This window comes from Physeter macrocephalus, chromosome 7 (assembly GCF_002837175.3).
Source record: "Physeter macrocephalus isolate SW-GA chromosome 7, ASM283717v5, whole genome shotgun sequence".
NCBI lineage: Eukaryota > Metazoa > Chordata > Mammalia > Artiodactyla > Physeteridae > Physeter > Physeter macrocephalus.
The window spans coordinates 20,970,026-20,984,185 of NC_041220.1; the positions used below are offsets into that span (position 1 = coordinate 20,970,026).

General features: G+C 37.8%; 1 protein-coding gene across 2 annotated transcripts in view; it reads right to left on the bottom strand.

Moving 5' to 3' along the window:
• PPP3CA (protein phosphatase 3 catalytic subunit alpha) overlaps positions 1-14,160 on the bottom strand; it is a 306,748-nt gene that overhangs the window by 145,221 nt on the left and 147,367 nt on the right. For both annotated transcript variants that reach the window (XM_007106627.3, XM_007106628.4), the window contains exon 2: positions 12,712-12,912. In XM_007106627.3, the coding sequence (XP_007106689.1) occupies positions 12,712-12,912 (201 nt within the window). The remainder of the gene's footprint in view (positions 1-12,711; positions 12,913-14,160) is intronic.

The following is a 14,160-nucleotide window of genomic DNA, read 5'->3' on the forward strand; positions in this document are numbered from 1 at the left end:
GAGAGGCCCGCGTACCGCAAAAAAAAAAAAAAAAAAAAAAAAAAAACAGAAACAGACTCACAGACATACAAAACAAACGTATGGTTACCAAAGGGGAAAAGAGTGGAGCGTAAATTGGTGCAGCCACTGTGGAAAACAGTATGGAGGTTCCTTAAAAAACTAAAAATAGAGCTACCATATGATCCAGCAATCTCACCCCTGGGCATATATCTGGAAAAGAAGACAACTTTAATTTGACAAGATACATACACCCCAGCGTTCATAGCAGCCCTATTAACAGTGGCCAAGACATGGAAGCAACCTAAATGTCCACAGAAATCATCACACTGAGTGAAGTAAGTCAGACAGAGAAAGACAAATATTATACGATATCACTTAAGCTCATAAATTCCATCTACTCTGCTCAAGCCCCTCTGAGTTGGGTTTTCTGTCATTTGCCACAGATAAAGTCCTGACCAAACCACCGAATACTGCCTCAGAGCATTATATCAGCAAATGTAAAATATGCTAGCTGCTGGTAGAGATACACTATGAAATTTCAAAATCCCAGAAAAATAGTTACTTTCTGCATTAAAAAGCTCATGTCTCTATAGGTACAATGGAATATCACTCAGCCATAAAAAAGAATGAAATGATACCATTTGCATCAACATGGATAGACCTAGAGATTATCCTACTAAGTGAAGTAAATCAGAAAGAGGAAGACGAATACCATATGATATCGCTGATATGTGGAATCTAAAAGATGACAAAAATGAACTTATCTGTGAAACAGAAACAGACTCACAGACATACAAAACAAACGTATGGTTACCAAAGGGGAAAAGAGTGGAGCGAGGGATAAATTAGGAGTATGGGATTAACAGATACACACCACTATATATAAAATACATAAACAACAAGATTTATTGTATAGCACAGGGACCTATCTTTAAAGAAGGTCAATCACTCAAATTTGAAATGAAAATGTATTTGCGTCAGAATGATTCTCAGCCGTCAAATATGGAGTATTATTACTTTGACGTGGGATGCTTGAGCAAGGCCCACCCTCCCGTATTTGGTTAATTACTTCTAATTTTAAAAGACATCTTAGCCCATATTATACAGGTTTTAAATTATTTTTTTCATTTTCTTATTTCTAATTGATATACTGATGGCATGACCATGAAAACAAAATTTATTTTTCTTTAATTAAAATTGGAACTCATTTGCAATTTAGAAAGGATGAGTAATAGAGAGCATAAGGACCTCTCTGCCCCCTCTTTCATTCCACAGCCCTCTCAGTATTTACTTACATCCATAAAAGGGGAAATGCAAAGTCTGCTATAATATCCAAATGTTAATACAGTTAACAGTTCTCTATGCTTCTAATCACTGAACAATGGAACAGAGCTGATAGTTGCAATATTAGCTACATAACAACAATAAGAGCCAGGACAAAAATGGTTACAGCAATGATAATAAAGCAGCTACTATTTGCCGGGCACTTACTCTGAGTGCTGTGCTTGCAACACTTCACTTTATCTGAGTGACAGGCATGAAGCTCACACCTCATCTCTTCAAAGATGAGAAAGCTGAGGTTTACAGAGGTGAAATAATTTGCCCAGTGGTAAATAGCTAAGAACTTGCAGATACCGAATGCTTCTCTAGAGGTCCATGATTTGTAACCCTGATACCACTCTACATAGGATGAAAATGAAGTTATTGTTGCACGGTCACTGGGAGATGTACCTCAGCAGGTGAACTGGACAGCACAGATGAAATCGTCCTTCCTTTTCTCACCTCTTTTCACACCATTCATTTTTTTTTTTTTCCTTCAGATAAACTGGCTGGCCCAGAAGTTTGAGTATAATCAGAGAATGCTAAACAGACCACAGTGGGAAAAGAATCTATAAATTGGCCCACTGCCACTATACCCTTAATAAACTAAGCTAACCAGACACAAATAATTTTGAAAGGGCCTAAAAAAAACCTCATGTACTTTTAACACTTCCTTAATTCAGATTCTTAAGTGGAATGGATATTTTATATCAATAATGCAGACAATTTACTTTCTAATTTCCACCTAGCTTTGATATATATTTAATAAGAATTACCAGCTTATCTCTCGAAGAAGGCAAAAAAAAAGCGGTAGTTAAGCTAAGGTCCACCTTTGAAGGAGCTGGCCTTTAAGGTTTAAAATATGAGGAAGAGAATTTCAAATGAATAATTTCTGTTTCGTGTTTATGATTATCTGACAATCTCCTATTCATCACATGGTATCCAAAGAGCCAATCAAATTTTACCATTAAAAAACTAAATGGGGGCTTCCCTGGCTGCGCAGCGGTTGAGAGTCCGCCTGCCGATGCAGGGGACATGGGTTCGTGCCCCGGTCCGGGAAGATCCCACGTGCCGCGGAGCGGCTGGGCTCGTGAGCCATGGCCGCTGAGCCTGCGCGTCCGGAGCCTGTGCTCCGCAAAGGGAGAGGCCGCAACGGTTAGAGGCCCGTGTACCGCAAAAAAAAAAAAAAAAAAAACTAAATGAAAAACACATGTAATTAGGAGTTTAAAGGGGATGCTAAATATCTACAAATTTCTCTGAACTAAATTGAGTTCCTAAAATAGGAGCTTGATTTTCAAGGTCAATGTTGCCTTAAGAAAGAATCAGATTATGTTAATAAAGACCAAAGCAAACATGTATATTACTTTGAGAAAACAGAAGGGAAGGTACAAAGCATCCTTTGTTTGAAATGGAAACAAATGTCTTTGCAAGTCATTTCAAAAATATTCTCCCTTATAAGCAATAAAGGATGTAAGACTGATGGCAGTTAAAAGTAGCACTAGATGTATCAAAGGCATACCACCAGATGGCATCTTAAATCAGATAGCACATTCAGAGATGGTGAGTTAACTACGTTTCTGAAATGGAATCAAATTCATGAATTCCAAACAGATTTTTTAATATTAAAATGTCTGACACTAATCATAAAATCCAAAGAACCCAACAATGTAGTCTTGAATATAACCAAAATATATGAATCTAAAAAGAAAGGCACTGTAAATAAAATGGTGACGTTGATACATTTTTTATTTTTAAAAAGACATAACAAATGGAGTCATAAGAGAAAAGGAAAGTTCGGTTAGTAATTTCATGTTTCCTTCATTATTACCTACAATTTTTCTTTCCACAAATCCTAACTTTACTCTATCAGAGGGCTTCGTTTATTGTAAACATGAAGAAAGACAGTTCAGAGCAGAGAGCATTAAGAAGAAAAACAGTAAGAAAAAAAGCTTATAAAAAAATAAAACAGGTCAAGTTTCCTTTCACCTACATATATGACTCTTACGAACTTAAAGTTCAAAAGCCTGGATGTCCAAACCTTAAATATCTTCAGGAACAGAATGAAACAACGCTGCTATGTCTAAAACTGCCTGGTGCCTGGACCACAATGTCAAATATGAACAGAAATTAATACAGAGAAGCATATCATACACCAAACTGGAGTTAAAAAGTAACCACATGATAGCAGGAACTGATATCTTGTCCAGAATATTAAAATACAATATTGTTTCATAAAAACCTCTGAAACAGATTTGATTATCCCCTGGATGTGGGGTGTGTTGGTTGTTTTTTTCTACCATCATATAATCAGTAAAATCCTATATTTACAACATACAGTTAACTAGAAATGTTATTTTCATAAGATAAGATACCAGTTTGTAATTTATTCTTGGACTGGATTTATGTATATAGACAGTATTCTACATACACATTTTAGGGCTTAATATAAGGAAAGAACACTGGACTTTTTTGAGAGTTTTTCTTTTTCCCCTTCCTTAACACACTGACTTAGGTCTCAAACCTATCTGTGGATTTCACATTACTTCACAAGGCAATGCTTACTCCATGATGCTGGTGGAGAGCCCAGCAAAATAGAAGGAAAAGCTATGTGACCTCCAAGACAAAAGCAAAGCCAGGACTGAACTACCTAAAGGCCTTCTCTCACGGAATATATTTTAACATTAGCAAGACGTGTACGTAAAAGTATTTAATTCATATTTTAAAAATACATCTTATATATGAAGATAGTCATTTAAATAGTGGTAAAGCAGCTGCCTCAAAACTGAATATTATTCTCTTACTAATCCACTAATTAAATCACAGATTCTTCTATAAGAAACTACTTCTGACCAGTTCATATATTTATCCAGTATCTCATTTGTCCAAAATCCTCCACTTTGGACAGATATCAACAAATAGCTATTCAGGAGAAAAGAACAGAGTAAAAAAGATAACTTATTTAAATGACGATACTAACAAAATACAGAAACACACACATCCACACACATGCATAAATACATACATACTCTGCTTAAGAGGTTTCTATATATTACCATTATGTTCTTACCATAATCTACTATGTACAAATCAGCACTACATTTACATTAAAATTATTTTGAAACAGAGGAACATTCACAAAACCGTAACATAAAATCCATGTCCTCAGCTGTTAACATTTAATAGGATAATAGCATGAAACAATAAAAAAAATTCAGTACCTATACAGTTGACCCTTGAACAACACGGGTTTGAACCACACGGATTGTTTTTCGACAGCAAATACTACAGGATCAGAGGTTGCTTGAATCTGCAGGTGCAAAACTGCATGTGTATGGAGGGCCAACTATAAGTTATACGCACATTTTCGACTACGTGAAGGATCAGCACCCATAAGCCCCTGGTTGTACAAGGATAAACTGTAGTTAAATGCCATGCTATATAGTTACTCCCAGATTTAATAATTTCATGGACCTGTAAAATTAACTTCTAACCCCAAATAAAATAGGAATAGACACTGTTGAACTGCCTGCGTTTTAATACCAGTTCTGGCACCTTCTAGTTCAGTACCCTTAGATATAATACTCCATTTCACTGAGCTTGTTTCCTCATTTGTAAAATTGAACTGATCACAGCACTTCCTTCATAGGGTTGTGTGAAAACCCAGAGTTAAAACGTACAGTGTTTATAACACTGTACGAACTGGCAAAAAACAAGAACCTAACAAATGTTAGCCTGACAACAAAAATAACTCATTAATTTGTCCCCCCAAAAGTATAAAAAGCAATTACTATCTACTGTCACCATAGTTTCATGTACATAAAGAAAGCATTCTCACTAAAACGAAAAAGGCAATTTCAGACTGGACCAGTGAAAACTTTGTCACAGCCCAGTGCCTGTCTGTGGCCAGTATGTGGGAATGGCCATTAAGAACTGGATCACAAGACAATAAAATCAGTGGAATCTAAAATTATTAGGGACACTTCAATGGGAGAATGGAACATGACATGAGTTGGAAACATAAATATAATCTGAATTTCCTGTAGACAAAGGGAAGTGTATCTACATTTTTCCTTTAAGGTATCAAAGAAGAATGCACCTTCCTTACCTGGAAGCCTTTCAGTGTTATTTGAAACATGACTTCTCTTAAAGGCACGGTAGTATTGATAATAAGATATTTCAACCTTCTGTAAAATCATCAGAGTATTATTATTGGAAGTGATCACTTTCAGATTTTAAAAATAATAGTTTGGGGATTTTTATCTTCCTATGGAGACAACTATAGGTGTTGCCTTATGAGCGGTGCTTACACAGTTTACTATTTGTGAAAACTGACTCACGGCAAATTGAAAAGGATAGGGCACACTGTGTCTGAAAGCAAAATATCTCTTCATGTAATTATGATGTAATAACTGTCAAATGCTTCTTCTGGGTGGTGTTATATGTTTATTGACATTAATAGATTACATTAATAGATTATTACTGACTTGTATGTTACACACAAATGCTGAATTCCTAAGGCTCAGCTATTCTTAATATAATACTGTATTTATTACCACAATTCACTTACAGATGCTTTTGATCCCACTCTTCCTTTATTCTCCGCAGTAGCTTTCTATGGTCAACTCTCGAAGAGCTTGTAAAGGAAAGCACTACAAAGGTTTTTCACTGGGAAAAACTACATAAACTCTATGCCCCAACTATACTAAGCACTATTGTTTGGTCTTGCCCCCTTGTGTTATACCAATACATTTTAATTTAAAATATAATAAATTATAAATCGAGTCAAAATAATTTATTCCTTGTATTTCTTGAGAAACTTGAACAGCAGGCTTTGTACGTTTTCTTCAGTAATGAGCAAGAACAAATTCTAGTCAAATGAACTGAAATGCTTGATTTTTTTCAACCTAATACAGATGTAGAATAGTGCATGTAATACCATGTAATAGCTCAGCATGAGTTATGTTGACGGATCCTGTTCATAACAAGGTCTTCAGCTGATTAGCTATGAGGCCAGTTACTTAAACCAGTGGTTCCTGGTCCCAGATCAAGGGGCTCATCATCATCTGGGAACCTGTTAGATATTCAAATTCTCAGGCCCTACTCCAGACCTACTAAATCAGAAACTCTGGAGGTGGAACTCAGCAATCTGTGTTCTATGAAGCCCTCCAGGCAATTCTGATCCATGCTCAAGTTCCAGAAACACTGACTTAAACTCTCTGAGACTCCCTTCTCTCACTCGTAAGATGGGTTTCCTAAGACCAACCTTGCAAAACAAGAGAGGAAAACAAATCAGGGAAAAGGACGCTGGCTCTCATAAAGTGACCTTTTATCCTTTTATCATCATCTTTTTTTTTAAATCAAGGGCCCAAATTAAGGGGAATAAGAACATCAAACTGTGGCTGCTGCCACAGGCCGGGCCTGAAATGTGCTGACTTGCCAGCAGTGGGCTAGGTACCAAAATAGGCCTCTGGCTGCAGGGCAGGCCCTAAAGATTTGGCCACTGAAATCACAAGTGGGCAAAATGCCCCAGAAGTAATATTTTATCCTCATATAAACTAAGGCTGCATTGCTCTGACTGTGACAAATGATAGTATGAAGAGAATAAACACTGATCTTTCAGTTCTCCAAAGACACTGGATTCTTACCTCACTTAACTCTCCCCAGAGTAAAGGCATGGGGAATTCTCCTAATTGACGTCAGCTGCTGTAAGGGAAGGAATGCCATGACCTTAAACTTGGCCACTAGTTCACTCTCACATCCAGGAACAAAGCCAAAGGGTTCTCCTGGCAACTGCCTGATATGCTAAATGGCAGGCACAGCCACTGAGGGAATCCTTTGCTGCCCTAGGGACAAATCCCCCCTGCAGGAAACAGACAAACTGGAGAGATTAGCAGTTTGCCCAGCTGATGCTGGCCTATCCCCTCGGCCCAGGGAGCAGAAAATGAGTTCTAAATCATTCTCTTCAAAGACCCAAGCTCCTGGTCGGCTTCTGCTTTATAAATGAGGGAAATGTTCTCTGCTAAGTCAAAGGGAAAACAGGAAAATATGAGAACTTGAAAGAGAAATGTAATAAATTGGATCCCTGCATAAATCATCCTACCATATTCAAAAAGTCTTTCATGGATATTGATTAAGCACAAACTAATCAGACATTTTAAGATCAATGTCAATCATCATTCTTGAAGGGCCCTGTAATCAAAATCGGATCCAATTCTCCTAGCCTGCCAAAATCATTGCCAGGGCAAAAGGCATACTCAGGGCATACTGAACGAGTATGAAAGGTTCCTGATCAGCCCCTCTCGCAAGAGCTCCCCCCTGCTCACTTTACTCATCTCATCCAGGATGCTATTCTGGCCACAAACTTGACTGTGTAACTGCCCTGCTCCAAGACCCTCTCCACTCCCAGTGCCTAGAGAACAGTAACCAAATGCTTAAGTGCTGCTTAGAAGAGACTAATATCTGACCCTGACCGTCCAACCTCAGTCTCACCCCCAACCCTTACCCCTCACACCCTTCCGAGACCTTGTCTTCCCACAGCAAATCTCCAAGATCATGCCTTCCCACTTTACAAAAAATATCAGTGCCTTTCATATGCTGTTGTCTCTGCCCAGAATAACCTTTGCTAGCTTTTTCACATAGTAAAATTTCACCTATCACACATGCTCCAGTTCAAGTACCACGTAATCTGTCAAGACTTTCTTGGCTTTCCTGCATTCCTTGTTCTGAGTTCCCACACTAGTTTATAGGCACCTTCATTACGGTTCTTAACAAATTTTACAGTAATTATATATTTCTGTATCTGACTCCCCAAATAGACCTTGAGTATTCTACTCAAGGACTATGCCTCATCTGTTTCAATCAACCACAGTTCCTAGCCTTCTGAAAGAGTTCTCAATCCATATCCAGGACAGATAGGATCTGAGCTATTTAACACGTTTTTTTTTAGCTCAAAGATGTAATATAATAATCAACGGACACTGTCAGGGAAACCTTAGCCATTTAGAAAAGAGGAAAACTTTTTGGTTTTAAGTTAGCTCTATCCAGTTGGATATCTCTCAATTTGCTTGAATAAATCTAGGTCATAGCCTTTCATTTAATCAATAGTTTGATGCACATATCTTTCGGCAAATATCTGTTTCAGTTTTCTTGTTATATGCTGACCCCTGGGAGAGCAGAGACCAGGTCTTATTCACCTGTGTATAACACACACCACCTGTACCAGGCAAATGTTTGGTAAATTGAATTCCCAAATGACTTGTACCTTAGTTCAGCTTAGCTCACAAAATACCTTGGACTGGGTAGCTGAAACAACAAACACTTATTTCTCACAGTTCTGGAGGATGGGAAGTCCAAGATCAAGGTGCTGGCATATTCAGTGTTTGGTTAGGGTTCTGTTCCTGGTTTGCAGATGGCCATCTTCCTGCTGTATCCCCACATGGAGTAAAGAGAGAGGGCTCTCATCTCATCTTCTTCTTATCAGGGCACTAATCCCATCATAAGGGGTCCACCCTCAGGACTCATCTAAATCTAGTTATTTCCCAAAGACCCCACCTCCAAATAACATCACATTGGGGGTTTGGGCTTCAGCATATGATTACTGGGGAGACACACACATTCAGTCCACAGCAAGCTGCTACACAGATATTTGGGCCACATTTTTTAATGTTCCATTTGTATGCCTGCAAGGCAACAAAGATAAATTTAACTCAATTTTCAAAAAAGAGTCAAAGAGAGGGAAAATACTTTCCTTCACAAAATGCCTCCAATATAGAAACACATTCTTCAAGTTAAATGTCTAAAACAGCCATCATTCTAATCAGGCAAGTTTGTTTAGAGAAAAGAGCAGAATGTGACGCATACCTCCCTTGTTTTGATTAGGGACCCATAACTAATTCTCACCTCTACTCCCACAGAGATGGTTACTGGCTTATCTAAATCCATGCACCAGGAGGGTAAGGTACATAGCGCTTTATCACCTTCCCCAGAGGGACACATGGAGGGAGCATTGGGACCAGGCAGCTTCCTGGTCCTTCTTCTCCAAAATCAAAAGTACAGAATTTTAAGGGAAAAAACTCCTAACTGAACATAACCCTTTTTTTTCACTGCTTTAAAAACACTTGAAGGGGAGGGAGGAAGGGAAGTTGGGCAGCTTTGTAAATTTAAACATTAAAGAAATGCTAAAGGAATGCAATAATGTCCAGATTTCAAATAACCAGGACACTAATTCCTAGATTTTTCTTTAGGTGGGAGCAAACCATGACACAGAGGTTAGCACAACTCCTCTCTAAACATCTGAGTGTGAAACATTTTTATTAATAAAAAGTAGGAGGGAAGAAAAGAAGAGGGAAAGCTGGGGAGTGGCTTTTGTGCATGATTATAAAATAGTTGCCATTTGTTTCATTTTGTGAGTTTACATATCAGGCTATACTTAAAGCTGAATTGCCCACAAGAAGCTAATTGTCAGTTTCTACCCTGATGGCTCACCTTACATTTTTAGGATACTGACATATGTAGGTGAGAGACTATTTCTAATACCACTTGAAAACCACCATATGGTTTCAGGCTTCAGGCTTTTTCTCCCTACATTAAAAGTCCTTGCTTCTTTCCCCTTTTCACAGGTTCTCATTTGCAGCTCTACTGTTTTCCTTCTTCTCCCCCTCCTCGTCTTTCTACATCTTCCTCCTTTCTGCTTTCTCTTTTAAACCGCTGAAGTTCTCCATTTTTCTTAAGTGTGGAATTCTGAACTACATAAAGAATACTCTACCCTTAAGATTTGGAAGGGTAAACTATGCCTTTTATTGCATAGCGTAGTGTCAATATAATATTGACTTCATTGAGTCACTTTACTGATTCAGTTATCCAAATAACAACTATTCTACATTTAAAAATAAATATTACATTGCTGGTTCAGCTGTCCAAACAAAATCAAATCTCAGAACACAATCATATATCATAAAATGTTATCAATAAATTATAAGAAGTATCTTGAAATACAAAGAGATAGCAATTTTCTTGGCTCAGTGTACCCTGCTTTTATTTTGCAGTCCTCCGTGCTTCAGCTTGGAAGTTCATGGGTTAAAATATGAAGCTATGGATTTAGCCTTCTGGTGAATCATATGCAAAAGAGGTTTTTTTCCCTTTTAATGGAAATGTTAAAATAAATTCCCCCCACCACTTATATACATATCTTTATATTCCCAGAAAAGGGAGAAAGAGATCACTGCAATGGAATCTACTGGAGGTTCCTTAGAATCCTGCCTTCATTAAGAAATATAAACACTACATATTCTGTGCTACGTATTCTGTGATGTCTCCATAGCTACTTCTGTCACCAACTAGAAGGATTTTTTTTTCTTTCTCCCCCAGGGAAAGTTATACATAACTGAGTCCTGATTTCTAAAGTCTCTTCGTATCTATATTGTGAAATGTGCCAAATTGTCAGCTGGAATCTCACTAGAAAGAACGAGGTGCAACCTCTGCTGAATATGAGGGCAATTAGTCAATGGACCCCAGAAAGGTTCAGGGATAAAACATCACGAATCTGACTTTTCCAGAAACCTCCCTATGTGTTCTTTCAGGACAGCGCCTCATCAAACAGAAGAGCTGATTGTATCCCAGGAAATACATTCCCCTAAATGTCTATTTTACATGTTTCCTTTCTGTTATAATTATCACCTCCATTAATACCTACTGGGCTCATCAGTGAGTTTAACATGAATTGTTCATTGGAAATCACACATTATCATGTGAAGTAGAGAAAATATCATAATAAATATCATAACATACCATAGTTATCATATCATAATGTCATATTATGATATCATAGTAAAATATCAAGCCATTCATTCTTACCAAAATCAAAAAAACTTAATGATACAGATATCGTTTAAAGCTACTATTTTACCATTTATTTATAGGTGGAATTTACAGTCAATTTTTTAAAGTAGTTTCTTTGCCGGTAGATTCCAAGCTACTACTTAGATATTAAAAAATTTTCATATTTTAGTATCTAAGAAAGTAAAGCATGTTCACATTTGTTTTGTTCTTACATTTCCAGTGTCTGTAAGTCAAAGATAACAATGCATGACTGCATTTTAACACATGGAAAATGGGGTTCATAGTGATACACACAGGGTAAGTATGTAGCTTGATTTTTCACCACTGGTCCAACACTGACTTAACACTGGGACCAATTTCTCCTGCTGCCTGGCCCCAAACACATTCATTATTTTTCTGAATTACAAATAAGAAAAACAGCATTGCCAACCCAAAACAAAATATAAATGTCAATTTCTCTGGAATAGGAATCATTAGAGGCATTTTGATCAAGGAAGGTCTAGTCTGATATTCAAGAGCGCTTATCTTGCTCTTACCAGTCACCTTCAAAAATACATTAGAAGGCTAATAATATTATAAGTACATGAAGGTTTTTGGAAAAAAGAAGCAATCAGTAGTATATATGAAATATTTTAAATGTCCTCTTTATTTTGAAAAGGATAATATTCTAGGTCAAACTTCTTCCCTTTGCCAGAATGATAATAATTAAGGAGAAAATACATGTTTTTTTTAGATTCTCTAGAAATACAAACGTGCAAGTTTAGCAAATTTCACAAAGTGTAGATGAAAAGCCTCTACTATTTGACCCTCTACACCACACGAAACTTTTTGACAAGATTTAATTTTTATGGTCTAAGCGAAGTTCCACTTACCCAAAATACGTATCTGCCCTTAAGAAGTAACAGAAAAAAAACCCTCAAAAAGTAGAGACATATTTTCTAGGCATAAAATGCTATAGGAAGGAGAGAAATTTTGTCTTCTTCCTGAAGTTCAATGGTTCTCACACTTTAATGTTTGTCACGGTCACCTAGAGGACTTGATAAAACAGATCACTGGGCTTCACCCCAGAGAACTGATTCAGTAGCTCTGGGGTGGGAGCTGAGAAGGTACAGTTCAGCAGGTGTCCAGGTGGTGGTGGTGGTGATGCCAGTCTGGGATAACACTCTGAGAGCCACTGCATTAACTCAGTCACTTAACTACTTTGGAAGTCTTCCTATGCTTTGTCTGATCTTTCCCAGTGAGTATCTTGTGTTCTTCGTGACAGTGTTCTACTGACAAAATATCACTTCTTAGTTAAGGTATTACTTCAGAATATCATCATCATCTCTAAGTTTCACACCACTTTTTAGGGTATCACATCACACAGATACTTAATACATGAAAATAAAAATACTGTTACATATGTATTCAGTCTTTTGTTCCTAATGTACAGATTTAGCAGGAAAAGAGTAAGATGAAGAAGGTGAAGACTCACTGGTATCTAAGACTTTTGATTTGATGTTAAAAACAACAAAGTGTGGGTCCAAGGGGACAGTCTCCATCCTCAGGACTTACCTGTGACTGGTGCATCAATATCCAGCAAATTTTTTTCCTGTCGAAGAATTGAAGCCCCCTCTGTGATTATTCTCAATGCAACGCTCTCTTCCAGCCTGCCCTCCTTCATGAGATGTGCCTTTAAGATATCCACGCGAGGCTTCCCATCGTTATCAAACACTTCTTTTGCCGTAAGCCGGTGACTTGGAGGAAATGGGACAGCTGAAAGTGAAGAAGTCAAATTGTTACATTAGCCAAAACTCAACAACCAAAGATTCAAGATTCGATAATAACCACCAAATATTTATCCCTATCCCTAACCACCTGCTGGAGTATTTAAAAAGTCCCCCCATTAAAATATGATCAAGGGCTATCAAGAATTAAAGATTGCCTTCTTCCTATGATTCTAGATGTGGTGTGACTGCTGACAGGAAATTTACATTTCTTATTCATCCAGTACCTATCTCATGCATCTAGAAGATCCTGACTGAGTGAATAACAAAAAAGAAGAGAGATTTGTTTCCGTTAGGCAATAATCGATTCACCAAAAGCAAAGAGTTCCTATACATCCATCCTTCTAATTTTGACTTGGGTGAAGACATTTCTTCACTAAAAAGCAGGCTCCGCTACTGGGATTAGAGGAAGGGGAAAAGACCTTGCAGACCAGATTTGCCCTTCAACGGGAGTTACATCTCTGAGTAAACTGACCGACTGACTCACAGTATAAGGAGAGAGCAGGCATCTGAGGGTGAAAACGCACTGAATATTGAACAGAAAATCAGGGAATCTCTTGAACAGTGAGAGGACAGTATGACATCAGGAGACACAGGTATTTAGGAGTATGATATAATGACAAATTCCGTTTGTTGCTCATACTTAGAGCCAACCATTCTCTCTTCCACCCGTACCCCCACGCCTTCTTAACAGTGAGAAGGTCTCTTGTAGCTCCTGCCATTCTTCACATCCCTAAATACATTCATTCACTCATTCAGCCAGAGGATATTCGCTAAACTCCTACAATGTGCCAGGACGTCCAAAAGTCCACGGTCAGAGATGGTATTATAAAGGTTAAATTTCTGATAAATGGCCAATCAGCCCCTTCAGTGAGGGAAAATCATTATTTCTCCGTTTTACATGAGGGTTCATTTACTGGATAACTCAGATCTATTAGAAATATCTGGAAGAAGCACCAACAGCGTTTCATGTAACTTTCATCTGCCATGTGCGTTATGTCATATGCATAAGAACATCTCCATATGAAGCACTTCTCTTAGGTAAAACACTTGATGTTATGGGTTAAACCTAGCCCTCTTACCTCCGGAAAGCGTCTCTCAAAGAAGCAAGATTTATGGTAGACCTATGCCAAGAAATTTTGTGCAATCTAATAGCACAGACTTGTTATCCAAGAGAAATGACAACTACTTACAAGTCAGGAAGTGAACAGGTGCTGATGGATGCAAGCTTGATTTT